Below are 15,536 nucleotides of genomic sequence, written 5' to 3' on the forward strand. Positions count from 1 at the left end.
CACAGGGACAGACAGATGCTGGGGGGAGCCCAACCCCCTCTGGGAGAAGGGACAGATCCTCAGCAATAACAGCTGACCCCAGCACTGACCAGAGGCAACGTCCTGTGTATCCCACAATGCTTCACTGCAGCCAGGGCACCAACAGGGAGCCACTCGCTGGTGGGCAGCCGGGGGGGGGAGGAGGGAGGAGGCAGTTCGTGCGGCGATGGGTTCTGAGCCCGGCAGGCAGGTTACCTGGGTCCAGCAGAGAAGGGCATGAAGGCCAGCGGGGGCTGGTTCTTGGCGTTCTCTAGGTTGAAGCGGTGTGGGTTATAGGCCTGGATCAGCAAGCACAGGGCACAGTGAGGGGAACGGGGGGGCAGGGCTGGTGTCCCTGAGCCAAGGAGGGAGCAAAGACAGCCCCCACACCCAGGTGCAGCATGGACACCAGGCTCCCGAAGACCGAGCTGCCTGCTGGGGCCATGCGCTGGCAGCGGGGATGGTTCTGCCTCCACCCAACACTCAGAGCCGGGTCAGGCCCAGTGACCCAGCCCTGCCCAGTGAATGGGGGTGCGACCCTCACTCGCCTTTAGGTGAGCTCAGGGGCAGGGGAAAAGCTTCCTCTCTGGGGAGGGTCGCTGGGAATAGGAAGCTGCTAGACTGTTGGCATTTCAGCACCCCCTAATGCCACGCTGAAGCACTGTGTCAGCAGTGACTCTGAGGGAACAGCACCCCCTACCGAGCCCCCCAATTCGCCCCCTGCAGCACAGCGCCCCCTAGTGCCATGCTGGGGCACTGGGCCAGCAGTGACTGCGAGGGGACAGCACCCCCTTCTGAGTCCCCCAATCCCACCCCCTGCAGCACAGCACCTCCTAGTGTGATGCTGGAGGTGGCCGTGGGGTGGAGTACAGCCAAAGGGACAGAACAGAGTGACCAGCGATACCTGGGGCTCCGGCCAGACAGCAGGATTGTGATGCGTCCCGTAGATACTGATCAGACAGATGTTCCCTGCCAGAGAGGAAACTGCCTCGTTAGAGAGGAAAGGAAGAAGGAAGGGAGGTGTTGAGGGCCTCAGGGGTTATAGGCCCAGATCCAGTGCCATGCCCCTGGCTGGGGGGCAGGGAAGGAGGCTGGCACCTTTGGGTAGGACACATCCGTCGGGTAGTTTGATGTCCTCAGTGCAGCGCCGGGATACAGCTGGGACAGGCGGGTGCAGGCGCAGACTCTCCTTGATGCACATGGTGGAGAAGGGCATCTGGGACAGGTCCTCCCTGCAGAGAGCAGAGCTTAGCGCTGGCCCCGGAGGTGGATGCATGAGAAGCCCAGTGTGAGCCCATGAGCCAGGCACTGGGGCTGGGACAGACTCGCATCTGCATGATGTCACAGCCCAATGGCCCCCTTCCCTTAGGGAGTCCCCAGGGATGGTAGATCAGCATTGTATATTGCTAACGCTGTTGCAAGCATCGCAAAGCATTTTGGGGAGGGTAAACGGTGTGTGAGTGGAGAGTGGAAGATTCCTTTGCAGGAGTAGGAGAGGCTGAGATGAAGGGGAAGAAAGAAGAAAGCAGAGAACGGGTTAACTCAACACTGCAGCTAGCAAGCTCAGTCCAAAGATAAGAAGCTGACTCCAGTCCAAAGCCAGCTGCTAAGACAGAAAGGGCACTGGAGAGCAGCCTCGGCCCATCTTGCAGGGGAAGCCCTCCAGCTTGTGGGGCTGGCAGAGGTGAAGGGACCCCAGCTCTAGGCATGGATGGGGGGAAGGGGAGGGCAGCAGTTGTGCTAACCCTCACAGGTGGAGCGGGGGCTGTGCTGGGAGTAAAGGGTGGGGGAGGCCACACAGGCCCTGGAAGTTGTGGTGCTGGTGGTCAGCACTGCACTGGACAGAGCCAGCACTGCAGCAGGAACAGCCATCTCACCATTCAATCTCCTCCGACTCCTTGTCCTGCATTAAGTCCTTGATCTCCTCCCGGCAGCGCTCCTGGTACTCGGGGTGACAGGCCAGGTTATACAGCACCCAGGAGAGGCCGCTGGCTGTGGTGTCGTGGCCTGCACAGAGAGGCCAGCGCAGCATGAGAGCCGCCGGGGGGCAGAGAGGGACCATGGAGAGTCCGGAGCTGGAGTGACCCTGCCCGGCTCAGCTCCTGCCAGCACCTCCTCTGGGGCCTTGCTCCCCGTGATTCTCTGGCAGTGTCAGTGTGAACTCCAGGCCCCTCGTGCATGGGGGGTGAGTGGGGTGACTGAGCATCTGCCCCCTCTAGCATCCCCCTCTATTGCTGGGACTGTCTGGCAGTGCCCAGGGGCAGATCTGTCTTAGCACCATTTCACAGAAAGGCACACTCAGGTCACTGAGAGTCAGGGATTGAACCCAGCTCTTCTAGCCTCCACCGCCCCCCCCACACCCGAGCCATGTCATCTGTGGAGACCCCATCCCCCCACATGAGGCTGTGAGGTCAGCAGGAGGGCCACCGTCCCGCCCGCCCAAGGCGACTTCTCACCCTCAAACATGAAGGTGTCGGCCTCAGCTGCGATGTCCTCATCTGACAGGTCCTGGCCGTCCTCATCCTGCACAAAGCACACACTGCTGGACGGGTAACCTGGCTCCCAGGGGGCCCAGCCCACACCTGCCCCATCTCCAAGCCTGGGAGGATGTGACATCTCTGGGTGGAGTGAGCTAGGCCATCTCCCCTCCACACCAGCCCAGGGAAAGAGGCAGCCCCTGCCCTGCCCCACAGCCCCAACCCCAAGGTGGGTTTCCCCTCCCCCCATGCCCAGCCTGGCTCTGGTGTTCGAGCTCCCCAGAGGTGCCCAGGGCCGATGCAACCTATTAGGCATCCTAGGCGGTTGCCTAGGGTGCTAGCATTTGGGGGGCGGCATTTTCTTCGGTGGCGACCGCGGCGGCCGGATCCTCGGCCACCCCGGTCGTCGTCAGCATTTCGGCGGAGGGAGCTGGGGCGAGGGGGAGGGGGGAACGGGGAGGGCCGCCTGCAGCAAGTAAGCAGAGGGGTAGCATGCAGGAGAACTCCCCGTCCCAGCTTACCTCTGCTCCACCTTCTCCCCTGAGCACGCCGCCCCGCCCTGCTTCTCTCCCTCCCAGGCTTGCGGTGCCAAACAGCTGATTGGCGCCGCAAGCCTGGGAGGCGGGAGAAGTGGAGCAGCGACGGCGTGCTCAGGGAGGAGGCGGAGCAGAGGTGAGCTGGGGTGGGGAGCTGCCACACGGGGCAGGGGGGTGAGTCCTGATGTGACAGACATCACACAGCACCTTCCACCTGGCAACGTCCTGCCCAGACGTGAACGAACCACCAGCTCCCGAGGGCACGGCCTCCCACTGTGCTGCCTTGGCCAATAACAGGACATCAGTGACCTCCTGTGAATACTGTTTAGGTGCCTCAGTTTCCCCAATGCATTTCTTAAGTCTCTAGGTGGTGGGATAAAGGCCAGTGTGCATAAATCACTGACACTCTGTCTCCCTGGCAACAAATGGCCAGGGCCCCTGCCCCCCTGCAAGGAAATAGCTAAAGGTGAACAAAGAGATCAGGAGACCTCCTGGCCAGGGAAAGAGACAAGGCCCTGAGAAGGAGGGGCTGGACGGGGTTTCAGTTTGGAGCTGGCTGGGGACTAGGAGTGAGGGCAGATGGGGGTGTCTGGCTCATGGGACCCCAGAATGGACCCGGCCGAGGGGTCCAGTTTGCTGTACCTGCAAGCTCTGTTTTAGACCGTTTTCCTGTTATCTAATAAACCTCTGTTTTACCGGCTAGCTGAGAGTCACGTCTGACTGCGAAGTGTGGGTGAGTGCAGGACCCTCTGGCTTCCCCAGGACCCCGCCTGGGTGGACTCACTGTGGGAAGCGCACGGAGGGGCATATGCTGAATGCTCCAAGGGCAGACCCAGGAGGTGAAGCCATGTGAACTTCTTGCCCTGAAGACAGTCTGCTCCATGGGAGAGGAAACTCCCCAAAGTCCTGACTGGCTTTGTGGGGAGCAGTTCCAAAGCATCGCCCAGGGACTCCATGACAACTGGTGGCAGTGGTGGGATGTACTGCGCCTCGTGAATGGCGCTTCTTGCAGTAAGTGACTGGGGAGCAGAAAAACAGAGGGGGGATAATGAGGACCAGGTGTGCTGAAAGCTCAGAGAGGGACGGTTTTGGGGGGCGATTAACCTCTGGGAGTGTGTGACCAGCGAGAAGGACTGTTGGAGGAATGGGGTCCCCCTGAGGACTTCAGCGAGCAGTCTCAGGGGTGGAGGAGCTTGCCACTCGACCCTAGGAGAGAGAAAGACTTTTGCAGTAACAGGGTTCCCCTGGGGATTGCAGCCAGCAGTCCCAGGGGCGGAGGAGTCTGAAGCTCAACCCTGGCAAAGAGGCGGTGACCACGAGAAGGGCTGGCACACTAGGGGTCTTCCTGGAAACCATGGGGGAGTTGAGAGCACACGGGCCTCTGAGTCCAAAGCAACTTGGGAACAGCGGAGTGATGGCCTATCACCATCTCCTTAAGAAGGACATTGTAATCCTGTGCAAAAAGAGAGGGTTACGCATTGGAAAGTTCACCAAGGCACAGTTAATCATGAAGCTGGAGGAGGACCATTACTCTAAGGAGTAGATTCCTGACCCAGATGGGACTACAAGAGGATCTGGGAGCAGCTGGAGTGGTAGCCAGGCATCCCCAAAAATCTGGTCCCCAACCGGACGAGGGTCTTCACGATCGGGTTCCCCATCAGGGGATCGGAGATGGATGGAATTGGAGCTGAGTCCGAGAGAGCGACAGGACCATGAGAGAGAGCAAGAGCCTGAGGAAAAGCAACAGCAGCATGGACTGGTGATGGTGGAGTGGAGAGGCATAGGGGACTTCCCAGGGGTGAGTGGGGATAGACCCTGGGTTGCCAGTTTTGCAGGGAACCTTGACACTAAATTGCTGCCCCTGGTTAAGGAAGGAGGGGATGTGGATGCCCACTGCACTGCCTTCACACAGGCGGGTGATTTGAACCAGGGAGACCCTGCGGAAAAGCCCCGGTATCTAGCTCCCTTGCTGTGTCCCAAGGCCATAGACACTGTCAGCCAGATGGGTGGGGTGGTGGACAAGCTCCCACTCCTGGCCCGGGCCTATATGTCTGTGTGGAGTCTCCTGGGCTCAGGCCCCTCGGACCCCCAGTGGGAGCGGAAGATGGGGGTCAATGGGGAGACATGACTGGGGTGGCAAGACCCTGGGATAGAGAGAACTGTTGTCAGGCCCCAGCTGGTGCAGCTGCAGATGCTGAGGGGCTGTGTGACCTGGGTGAAGGTCCCCGGGATAAAGGCCCTCGCCCTGCCTATGGCCCAGATCCCTGTGCAGATGCAGGTGGGGTCGGGCTGGCTGGTCGTTGGGGTTCTCCAGGATATCGGCTGTGAGGTCCTGTTGGGGAGTGACTGTGACTCTTTGGGACAGGATCCAGGCCCTGCTACTGTAAGGGACGAGGATTTGAATTTGAATTAAGGGAACCAATTGGCTAAGATGGAAATGATCAGTGAAAATGCAAATAACCTGGCTGGCAGGAGGGAGGGGCTGCTGGGCTCTGAATACCTGTCTACCTGTAACCAGATCCCTGGGGCTGAGTGTGTCGGAGAAATGTTCCCCGCCCCCCCCCCCCCCCCTGCACACCGGAGAGGGGGCTAACGCTGGCTCTGATGCTGTGACCAGAGCCGGGAGCTCGCTGCCTGCCCCCACTGGGACAGCAAGGGCAGCGCTGAGCACGGTGGGAGCTGAGACCCCAGCTGAGTGGGGGGACACACAGGCAGGGCAGGTTGGCTGCCAACCAGGTTTGCCTGGTCCAGAAGTGCTGCTGGGAAGTGATTACATAGCAGGGAGGAAGCTACCAGGGACAGGGCTCAGGGGGGCTGTGATCCCAGGACTAGCCAGCCAGAGGGAGCAGGTCCCATTCCCTCCTCCAGCAGCTGATTTCCAGACCGAGCTGTGGAAGAATCCCTTCTTGGAAAAGCTAAGGGAACTTGCTGGCCACTGCAAACCCCCTTGGGGAAGGCTGCAGGGACAGAGTCCTGTGGGAGAAGGGATTCCTATACCAGGAATGGGCTTCCCAAGGGGAAGTAGAACTGGGGGGGAATTGGGAGGCAGCTGGTGGTGCCCCAGGAATCCACAGGGTTCTTCCCTTTTGAGCTGCTGTATGGGAGGAGAGTGAGGGGACCCCTGGACCTGAAGACCCCCTGGTGGATCTCTTCCCTGAGGTGGGAGCCAATTTCCCCATCAGGTGTTCCCCATTCAGAGTCACTGGGAAAGTAGCACAGAACCTGGAGAGAGAGGTCAAGGACATGCTGGCTTTAGATGTGATCCAGCCGTTCAACAGCCCATGGGCCTCACCCGTGGGGCTGGTCCCCAAGGAAGCCAGAATGACCTGGTTTTGTGGGGACTATCGGAAGCTTAAAGCCATCACCGTGTCCGATGCCTACCCCATGCCTAGGCCTGGGGAGATTCTAGGCAAGCTGAGGGGGATGGAGAACTTGGCCCTGGCGTACATCGATGACAGGTGTGTCTGTAGCCAGACCTGGGAGGAACGTGTGTCCCAGGTGAAGAGGGTGCTGGGCTGCCTGAAGGAGGCAGGACTGATGGTAAAAGCCAAAAAGTGCAAAGTGGAGATGATCAGAGATTGGTCCATTCCCCAGACCAAGAAACAAGTCCAGGCCTTTATCAGGATGGCGGGGTGCTACCAGAGGTTTGTACCCTACGTTAGCCCCCTAGCTGCCCCCATCCCTGAGCTATGTGAGGGGGTAAGCCAGACGAGGTGGTCTGGACCGAGCAGTGCCAGAGGGCTCTCTGTATACTGAAGGAGACTCTAATCCAGGGCCCGGTAAATCTGGTAAACCCAGACTTTGCCAAGCCTTTTGCAGTGTTCACCGACGCCTCAGATGCAGGGCTCGGCACGATGCTGATGCAAGCCGATGCTGAGGGGGGGGAGACACCCCATCGGGTACCTGAGCAAGAAACTGCTGCCCCGGGAGCAGAACTATGCGGCCTCAGAGAAGAAATGCCTGGCCATGGTGCAGGCCCTTAAAAAGCTGCAGCTGTATCTATTTGGGCAACACTTTAGTGTGTATACTGACCACTCTCCTCTGACGTGACGGTGTCAAATGCAAAGGGCTGAGGCCAAGCTGCTGGGGACAGAGACACCTGTTCAGAGGGTGGCCAAGGTCAAGATGGGAGCTCTTAACCAAGAGAGCCCGAATTGCAGCACTCCAACCTGGAGCGCTGGGAAAAGACCCAATCCCAGTTTAAACCCCAGGGGTATTGGGATGGCAAAAGGGCACAGGCCGCATAAACCTTTCCACATGCAGCCTGCAAGTGCCATCAAGCACAACAGACCCACAGGAGGGCCTGAAACTGGAATGTCCCGGTGTAACTCCCACCAAGGAATGGGAGAGATGATGCGGCATCCATGGGAACGTTGGTGGATTCGAACTTCCCCAGGTCACTGGCTAAAGTGACCTCACCCAGTTCAGTCTCGAAGGGAAGAGAGATGTAACGAAGTGGGACTGTTCTTAATGTTTCCTCTGAATACTGTGTGGGTGCCTCAGTTTCCCCAATGCATTTCTTAAGTCTCTAGGTGGTGGGTTAAAGGCCAGTGTGCATAAATCACTGACACTCTGTCTCCCTGTTAACAAATGGCCAGGGCCCTTCCCCCCTGCAAGGAAATAGCTAAAGGTGAACAAAGAGATCAGGACACCTCCTGGCCAGGGAAAGAGACAAAGCCCAGAGAAGGAGGGGCTGGACGGGGTTTCAGTTTGGAGCTGGCTGGGGACTAGGAGTGAGGGCAGATGGGGGTGTCTGGCTCGCGGGACCTCAGAATGGACCCAGCCAAGGGGTCCGGTTCGCTGTACCTACAAGCTCTGTTTTAGACCGTGTTTCTGTCATGTAATAAACCTCTGTTTTACTGGCTGGCTGAGAGTCACGTCTGACTGCAAAGTGGGGGTGCGTGCAGGACCCTCTGGCTTCCCCAGGACCCTGCCTGGGTGGACTCACTGTGGGAAGCGCACGGAGGGGCATATGCTGAATGCTCCAAGGGCAGATCCAGGAGGTGAAGCCATGTGAGCTTCTTGCCCTGAAGACAGTCTGCTCCATGGGAGAGGAGACTCCCCAAAGTCCTGACTGGCTTTGTGGAGAGCAGTTCCAAAGCATCGCCCGGGGACTCTGTGACACCTCCCCACCCCCATGGAGCAGGCCCCCCACCACGTTACCTTGGCCAAGAGCAGGATGTCAATGAAGTCCACCGTCTTGCCCTGCTTGGATTTGAGCCAGGCCTCCCTGCCCAGGCGGCTCAGGGCTTGGTGGCGCTGCTGCACCACGCCGTCTGTGAAGCGGTGCACGGTGTCGCAGGCGCGCCGGAAGCGCCGCCCATCGGGCATCAGGTGGTACAGGAAGTCCCAGTGCAGGAGCAGGTGGTGCTGGCGTCGCACCACCAGGGAGCTGAGCTCCAGGATGGCCGCGATGTAGTCACTGGGCGTCCTGCAACACAACAGGCCAGCATGTGACTGACAGGCCGGGGTGGGGGGTGCACCCTGATCAGAGCTGAGGGATCCTGGGGGGCTGGGCCTCGCAACAGAGCGATCGTGTGATCTCCCAGCCACAGGATCTCTGGGCCGGCCGGCGGGGAGGGGACTGAGCTCTGGTGTCTCTAGCTGCTGCTGTGGAAAGCGTTAAGCATCCTGCAGGATAAATGACTCAAATTCAGTCCTTAAAATCGTATGGGGAGACGATGTTTGTGGTTTTGTGTATTTACGTATTTATTGGTAGAGGTCAACAATGTCGTCAAACAGTCCCTGTCTATGCTGTATTCTGTTAATTCAGAGATCAAAAGAACATCTTAGCATTTAAATGAATTGTAAATGCAGGATATCGCTGTATTCCTCTCTTTGAAATGTATAGCCAATCATCTGCGAATGCTGGAAAAACAGGCAACTACCTTATATTAAAAGAACGAGGAGTACTTGTGGCACCTTAGAGACTAAAACATTTATTTGAGCATAAGCTTTCGTGGGCTAAAGCCTGCTTCATCAGATGCATGCAGTGGAAAATACAGTAGGAAGATATATAGATATATCTATCTATCTACAGAGAACATGAAAAAATGGGTGTTGCCCTACCAACTCTAATGAGACTAACATTGGCCAAACCGGACAGTCTCTACGCAAAAGAATAAATGGACACAAATCAGACATCAAGAATTATAACATTCAAAAACCAGTTGGAGAACACTTCAACCTCCCTGGTCACTCAATTACAGTCCTAAAAGTCGCAAAAGACTGTGAGTGGATGAGTCATTACACAAACTAAAAACTATTTCCCCATGCTAATTTTCCCCCTACTGTTACTCACACCTTCTTGTCAACTGTTGGAAATGGGCCATCCTGATCACTACAAAAGTTTTTTTTCTCCTGCTGATAATAGCCTACCTTAATCGATTAGTCTCATTAGAGTTGGTATGGCAACACCCATTTTTTCATGTTTTCTCTCTCTCTATATATAAGATATATATATATCTTCCTCCCGTATTTTCCACTCCATGCATCTGATGAAGTGGGCTTTAGCCCACAAAAGCTTATGCTCAAATAAATGTGTTAGTCTCTAAGGTGTCACAAGTACTCCTGTTCTTTGTGCTACAGACTAACACGGCTGCTACTCTGAAACCTGCCTTATGTTAATTCATGTAGCTAATTACTGGTGATGGACCTACTTCAAAATGGCCCTGATTGCCTGTTGTTGGCCTAAGGATTCGGACCTGTCAAAGAAGGCCTGGAGTTTTATAAAAGACCCTTGGGTCCTGAGCCTGTTTATCTCAGATCTGTTTGAGGCTTCATGCAGGGGAAGCCTAAGTCACAAGGACTGAGATCCCAGGTCTGACAGGACCGCCCTGAATATAAACATTGGGCTATAACCTATGGACTATTTCTGAAAGAACTCTTTGCATCTACAAAGCTCAACATCTCTGCTATAAATCTGAACCTCAAGAATGATACTCATGTCTGTATGTATACCGTTCTTTTAACCAATTCTCTCTTTTCTGATTTTAATAAATTTGACTTTAGTTAATAAGAATTGGCTGTAAGGGTGTATATGGGTAAGATCTGGAATATTCATTAACCCGGGAGGTAACGTGTCCGATCCTTTGGACCATATGATGAATAAGATTTTCATTGATCCTCATCATATTTGACTTGGGTTTCTGGGTGGAGGCCTGGGGCTGGGCTGCTTTAAGGGCACTGTGCTGTTGACTTCTGAGTAGCCAGTGAGGTACAACAGAAGCTGTTTTGTGTTGACTTGGTAAATCTAAGTATTGGAATGTCCACCAGCTTGGAAGCTTGTCTGCCCATTCTTTGCAGGTCACCCCAATTGAGTGACCTCAGTTGGCTCCCCTGGAACCCCAGTCACAGGGACCATAAAGAGCCCCAGACACGAGGGGGGAGGGGCAGCATGGCCCAGACAGGCCCAAGGAGCCCCCAGGCTAGCGCAGCCTGTTCCCTGGGTGCACCGCAGACTCTGGAGTGTCAGGGGGCCCCACCCCCATAGGGCAGCGATGGCAGCGGGGCATGGGGGATTGGTCATTCAGCGGGTGCCTGTGGGTGACGGGTGGGGTTCAGGGCACAGCTGGGCCTGGCAGGGATGGAGAAGTGCCCCTCCCCATCAGCTGGACGGAATGAACATGGGTTTGGCAGGAGCCGATCTTGGACTCCTCCCCAGAGCAGGCTGATGGTTCGGGACATCCTGGTGTGAGCAAGTCCAGCCCGGGCTCCTCGGGGTCGCGGGTCACCTCACTGCAGCAGAGGTGGGAACTGACTCCCTGCCTGCCAGGAAACCAGCCAGTTCCCCCGTCGCTGCCAGGTGAGGCTCCAGCCCAGCGCTCAGTCCTGTTTCTGGCAATGGGGTCCGCTCTGAACTCACACGCTGTGGGCAGAAATGCTGGGCTCCCAGTAGGTCCCATAACCAGCCCGGGACCCATCTACACTAATGTGTAGTAAAACAGGTACAAGCTGCAGATGAGGGCCTTGCAGTACATGTATAAACTGGGGGCAGGAGGGTTCTGGGGGGACGGGACTGAGGTGAGGAGCTTCCTGGCAGCGAGATGCATGCGACAGCAGGATCATCCCCCAAGAGAAGCACTGCACAGCCATGCCGACCCCACAGGCGTTAGCAGACAGAACCAGTGAGTGGAAGCACCAAGCACCAGCCTCTGCCCAGTGAGCTGAGGAGCTCCACTCCCAGTGCTGACCAGGGCCTGGTGCAGCCACTACAGCAACCCCCCCCCCACAGTCACCTCCAGACCCCCCACTGGAGAGTCCCTGCCCAGGCCTGAAGTAATACCCTCCCCACCCTGGGATCTCCAGTTCAGGGACCATTCCGTGAATCCGGATGGGCTCACTGGGGCCAGGCCAAGAATGAAGGGACCCTGCAGCCCATTCTCCTCACTCTGACCTCCCCCAGTGAGAGGGCTCCCACCCTCGGGTCAGCTGGGGGAACTGCCCCCCTGCTGGGGGAGCTGCCCCCGTGTAACTCACTCCTGGCAGTTGCTGTTGTAGCTGAAGATGCATTTCTGCAGACTGTCCAGGGTCATGAGGCTGACCTGTCCAAATATGTCCAGGGAGGTGGAGCCTGACGCCACCAGCCGGCGCCACTTGGCCTGTGGGAGAACAGTGCCTGTGAGAGCTGCGCAGCCACCCGCAGGGACAGCCCTGCAGAGCCCAGTGCCCACACAATGCGGGTGGGCCAGCGTCAGAGACAGGCAAGCAGACAGGGGAGGAGGTTAGTGGACTGGTGCAGTGACAGGGCTGGGTATGGGGTAGGGGCAGGTGGAAGAGGAGTGGGCAGGCGGGCGGGTGGGCAGGGTATCGGTTCAGTATATGTCCTGGGGTAAGGGGGGGTGCAGGGCCAGAGGCACAGCGTAGTGATGGTGCAGCATATTCCATAGGGTGTGGGGGAGGCAGGGGTGAGGGCAGGTTGCTGGTGCAGCATAATCCACGGGAGGAGGGCACTAGTGCAGCGTGTGCCGTGGGGGGAGTGTCACAGGCAGGCTGGGGGTGCCAGGGAGCCAGGGCAGGGTGTGCCGTGGGGGGAGGGTACATTGGCAGGCTGGGGGGTGGTATGGCAGTGTGTGCCATGGGGGGAGGGTCACGGGCAGGATGGGGGTAGCAGGGTGCCAGGGCAGTGTGTGCCATGGGGAGAAGGTCATGGGCAGGTTGGTGGGGGTGCAGATTGCCAGGGCAGTGTGTGCCGTGTGGGGAGGGTCACGGGCAGGCTGGGGGTTGCAGGGCAGTGTGTGCCGTGGGGGGAGGGTCCTGGGCAGGCTGGGGGATGCCAGGGTGCCAGGGCAGTGTGTGCCATGGGTGGAGGGTACATGGGCAGGCTGGGGGGTGCCAGGGTGCCAGGGCAGTGTGTGCCGTGGGGGGAGGGTCCTGGGCAGGCTGGGGGGTGCCAGGGTGCCAGGGCAGTGTGTGCCATGGGGGGAGGGTACATGGGCAGGCTGGGGGTTGCAGGGCAGTATATGCTGTGGGAGGAGCCAGAGGCACAGGCATGGATTTGGTGCAGTGGGGGGAGGGGAGGTACTCACATGCATGATGTCAGTGCTCTGGTTGAAGATCTTCATGTAGGGCTTCAGGATGTCGAAGTGGAAGGCTGGCGTCAGCATGCGCCGGTGCCGCACCCATTTTGCACCATTGCTCAGCAGCAAACCGTCCCCTGAGATGACAGGCACTCAGTTCAGAGCCTGGCAGCCATGACAGAGATCCCTTAGCCCAGGACCCCAGCAGCCCCCTGGGTCACAGCCAGCTGGGGAGCTCAGCGAGAACCAACCTCCCTGGTGCATGTCGGGCAGGCACGAGAGTGTGCACGTGTGTGCAATGCGTGCATGGAACATGGGTGGGAGTGTGAGTGAACATGCAGGTACATGCATGTGGGTATGTGTGTGTTTGTGGGGCACATGTGGGAATGAACATGCAGGTGCATGCATGTGTATATGTGCAGGTGCGTGGTGGTATGTGCAGAGAGGTGTGTGCGCATGTCAAGGTGTGTGTGTGATCCTGTGCAAACCCATGTGCTGGTGCTCACGGCTATGGCATGAGTAGCTCCAGCTCCACACCACCACAAGAACGGACAGACTGGGTCAGCACAATGGTCCATCCAGCCCAGTGTCCTGTCTGCCAACAGTGGCCATACCCCCTTAGTCGTCTCTTTTCCAAGCTGAAAACTCAGTCTTTTTAATCTTTCCTCATATGGAAGCTGTTCCAAACCCCTAGTAATTTTTGTTGCCCTTTTATGAACCTTTTCCATGCTTGCATGCATCTGATGAACTGGGTATTCACCCACAAAAGCTTATGCTCCAATACATCTGTTAGTCTTAAAGGTGCCACAGGACTCTCTGTTGCTTTTTACTGATCCAGAAAGGACCTTCCATCTTATCCCATGACAGCTTACTTTGCTTACGAGCCTTTGGTGAGGGAATTTTGGTGAGTCATCCCCCTTCCCTTGGTCAGTTAGGGACTGTGATGAGCTAATGCGCACCTGACCCTGAATGGGTGGGGCATAGCCAAGAGGGAAGAAAGAACATGATAAAAAGCAGAGACATTTGCCATGCTCTTCCTCTCTCTTCCACCTACATCAACGGACACCACCACCACCACCAAACAACTGAAGCGCTGAACAAAGGGGAGAGCCTGGCTGTAGAGCAACCAGACAGCCTGTGGTGAGAAGCATCTAAGTTTGTAAGGACACTGAAAGTGTTAAGAGCAGCTTAGAATGTGTTTTGTTTTTATTTCATTGGACCAAATCCAATTTGTTATGCTTTGACTTATAAATCACTTAAAATCTATCTTTGTAGTTAATAAATCTGTTAGTTTATTCTACCAGAAGCAGTGTGTTTGGTTGAAGCATGTCAGAGACTCCCCTTGGGATAACAAGCCTGGTACATATCAATTTCTTTGTTAAATTGACAAACTCATATAAGCTGGCAGCCTCCAGCAGGCATAACTGGAGACTGCAAGATGGAGGTTCCTAGGTTTGTGTCTGGGACCAGAAATATTGGCTAGTGTCATTCGGTTGCACAGTCCAAGTTACATGCCAGAGGCTGTTCGTGAAGAGCCCAGGAGTGGGGGTTCTCACAGCAGAGCAGGGTAAGGCTGGCTCCCAGAGTCAAGGATTGGAGTGACCTAGCAGATTACTGGTCTGGATAGCACCAGAGGGGAATGTCACACCCTTCTTTTCCCACAAGCCCGTCCCCTGGGGTCCAGGCCCCATGACACCAAGCACAAGATCCAAGCCCAGAAGAAAGCGCACTCACCCAGCCAGGGCTTCAGGAAGCCGTAGGACATGTAGTCCTTGGGAGCGATGGCAGCTGTGGGGGAGACCAGAGACGGGGCACACCTGGGGGTTAGTGCTGAGACACACACATGGCTCGAGGGGGCAGAGATGGGGCACACCCGGGGTTTAATGCTGAGAGACACACATGGCACAGGGGGGCAGAGATGGGTGCACCCCAGCATTAGCACTTAGACACACACAGTAGGGGGGTGCTATTGGGGTGCACTCTGGTGCCAGTGCTCACACACACATACACGGTACAGGACACAGGGAAGGAGTGCGGGGCTACTGATATCAGAGCCCCGGCTGGAGCTGCAGCGCTTATTAGTCTGGAAAGGTATAATGAGTGGGGTTCCGCAGGGGTCTGTTTTGGGACCGGCTTTGTTCAATATCTTCATCAACGACTTAGATATTGGCATAGAAAGTACACTTATTAAGTTTGCAGATGATACCAAACTGGGAGGGATTGCAACTGTTTTGGAGGATAGGGTCAAAATTCAAAATGATTTGGACAAATTGGAGAAATGGTCTGAGGTAAACAGGATGAAGTTTAATAAAGACAAATGCAAAGTATTTCACTTAGGAAGGAACAATCAGTTTCATACATACAGAATGGGAAGAGACTGTCTAGGAAGGAGTATGGCAGAAAGGGATCTAGGGGTTATAGTGGACCACAAGCTAAATATGAGTCAACAGTGTGATGCTGTTGCAAAAAAAGTAAACATGATTCTGGGATGCATTAACAGGTGTGTTGTGAGCAAGACATGAGAAGTCATTCTTCCGCGCTGGTTAGGCCTCAAATGGAGTATTGTATCCAGTTCCGGGCACCGCATTTCAAGAAAGATGTAGAGAAATTGGAGAGGGTCCAGAGAAGACCAACAAGAATGATTAAAGGTCTTGAGAACATGACCTATGAAGGAAGGCTGAAAGAATTGGGTTTGTTTAGATTGGAAAAGAGAAGACTGAGAGGGGACATGATAGCAATCTTCAGGTATCTAAAAGGGTGTGTCATAACTATAAAGGGAAGGGTAACAGCCCTCCTGTGGACAATACTATAAAATCCCTCCTGGCCAAAGACTCCAAAATCTTTTTACCTGTAAAGGGTTAAGAAGCTCAGGTAACCTGGCTGACACCTGACCCAAAGGACCAATAAGGGGACAAGATACTTTCAAATCTTGGTGAGGGGAAGGCTTTTGTTTGTGCTCTTTGTTTTGGTGGTTGTTGGCTCTTGGG

The 15,536-nt window shown here is 56.0% G+C and overlaps 1 protein-coding gene across 12 annotated transcripts in view; it reads right to left on the reverse strand.

Annotated features, from left to right (window-relative positions):
• The window catches only part of LOC101933864 (ultra-long-chain fatty acid omega-hydroxylase-like), a 29,751-nt gene that overhangs the window by 1,171 nt on the left and 13,044 nt on the right, over positions 1–15,536 (reverse strand). For 8 of the 12 annotated variants that reach the window (XM_024113284.3, XM_042858950.2, XM_065575598.1 and 5 more), the window contains 9 exons: positions 14,284–14,337; positions 12,559–12,686; positions 11,510–11,631; positions 8,195–8,462; positions 2,475–2,541; positions 1,896–2,025; positions 1,117–1,250; positions 923–987; positions 235–317 (listed from right to left, as the gene is read on the reverse strand). In XM_024113284.3, the coding sequence (XP_023969052.2) occupies positions 235–317; positions 923–987; positions 1,117–1,250; positions 1,896–2,025; positions 2,475–2,541; positions 8,195–8,462; positions 11,510–11,631; positions 12,559–12,686; positions 14,284–14,337 (1,051 nt within the window). The remainder of the gene's footprint in view (positions 1–234; positions 318–922; positions 988–1,116; positions 1,251–1,895; positions 2,026–2,474; positions 2,542–8,194; positions 8,463–11,509; positions 11,632–12,558; positions 12,687–14,283; positions 14,338–15,536) is intronic. The other 4 variants (XM_042858948.2, XM_065575604.1, XM_065575596.1 and 1 more) reach the window with 3 other exon arrangements.

This window comes from Chrysemys picta, chromosome 22, assembly GCF_011386835.1.
Source record: "Chrysemys picta bellii isolate R12L10 chromosome 22, ASM1138683v2, whole genome shotgun sequence".
In the NCBI taxonomy this organism is placed as follows: domain Eukaryota; kingdom Metazoa; phylum Chordata; order Testudines; family Emydidae; genus Chrysemys; species Chrysemys picta.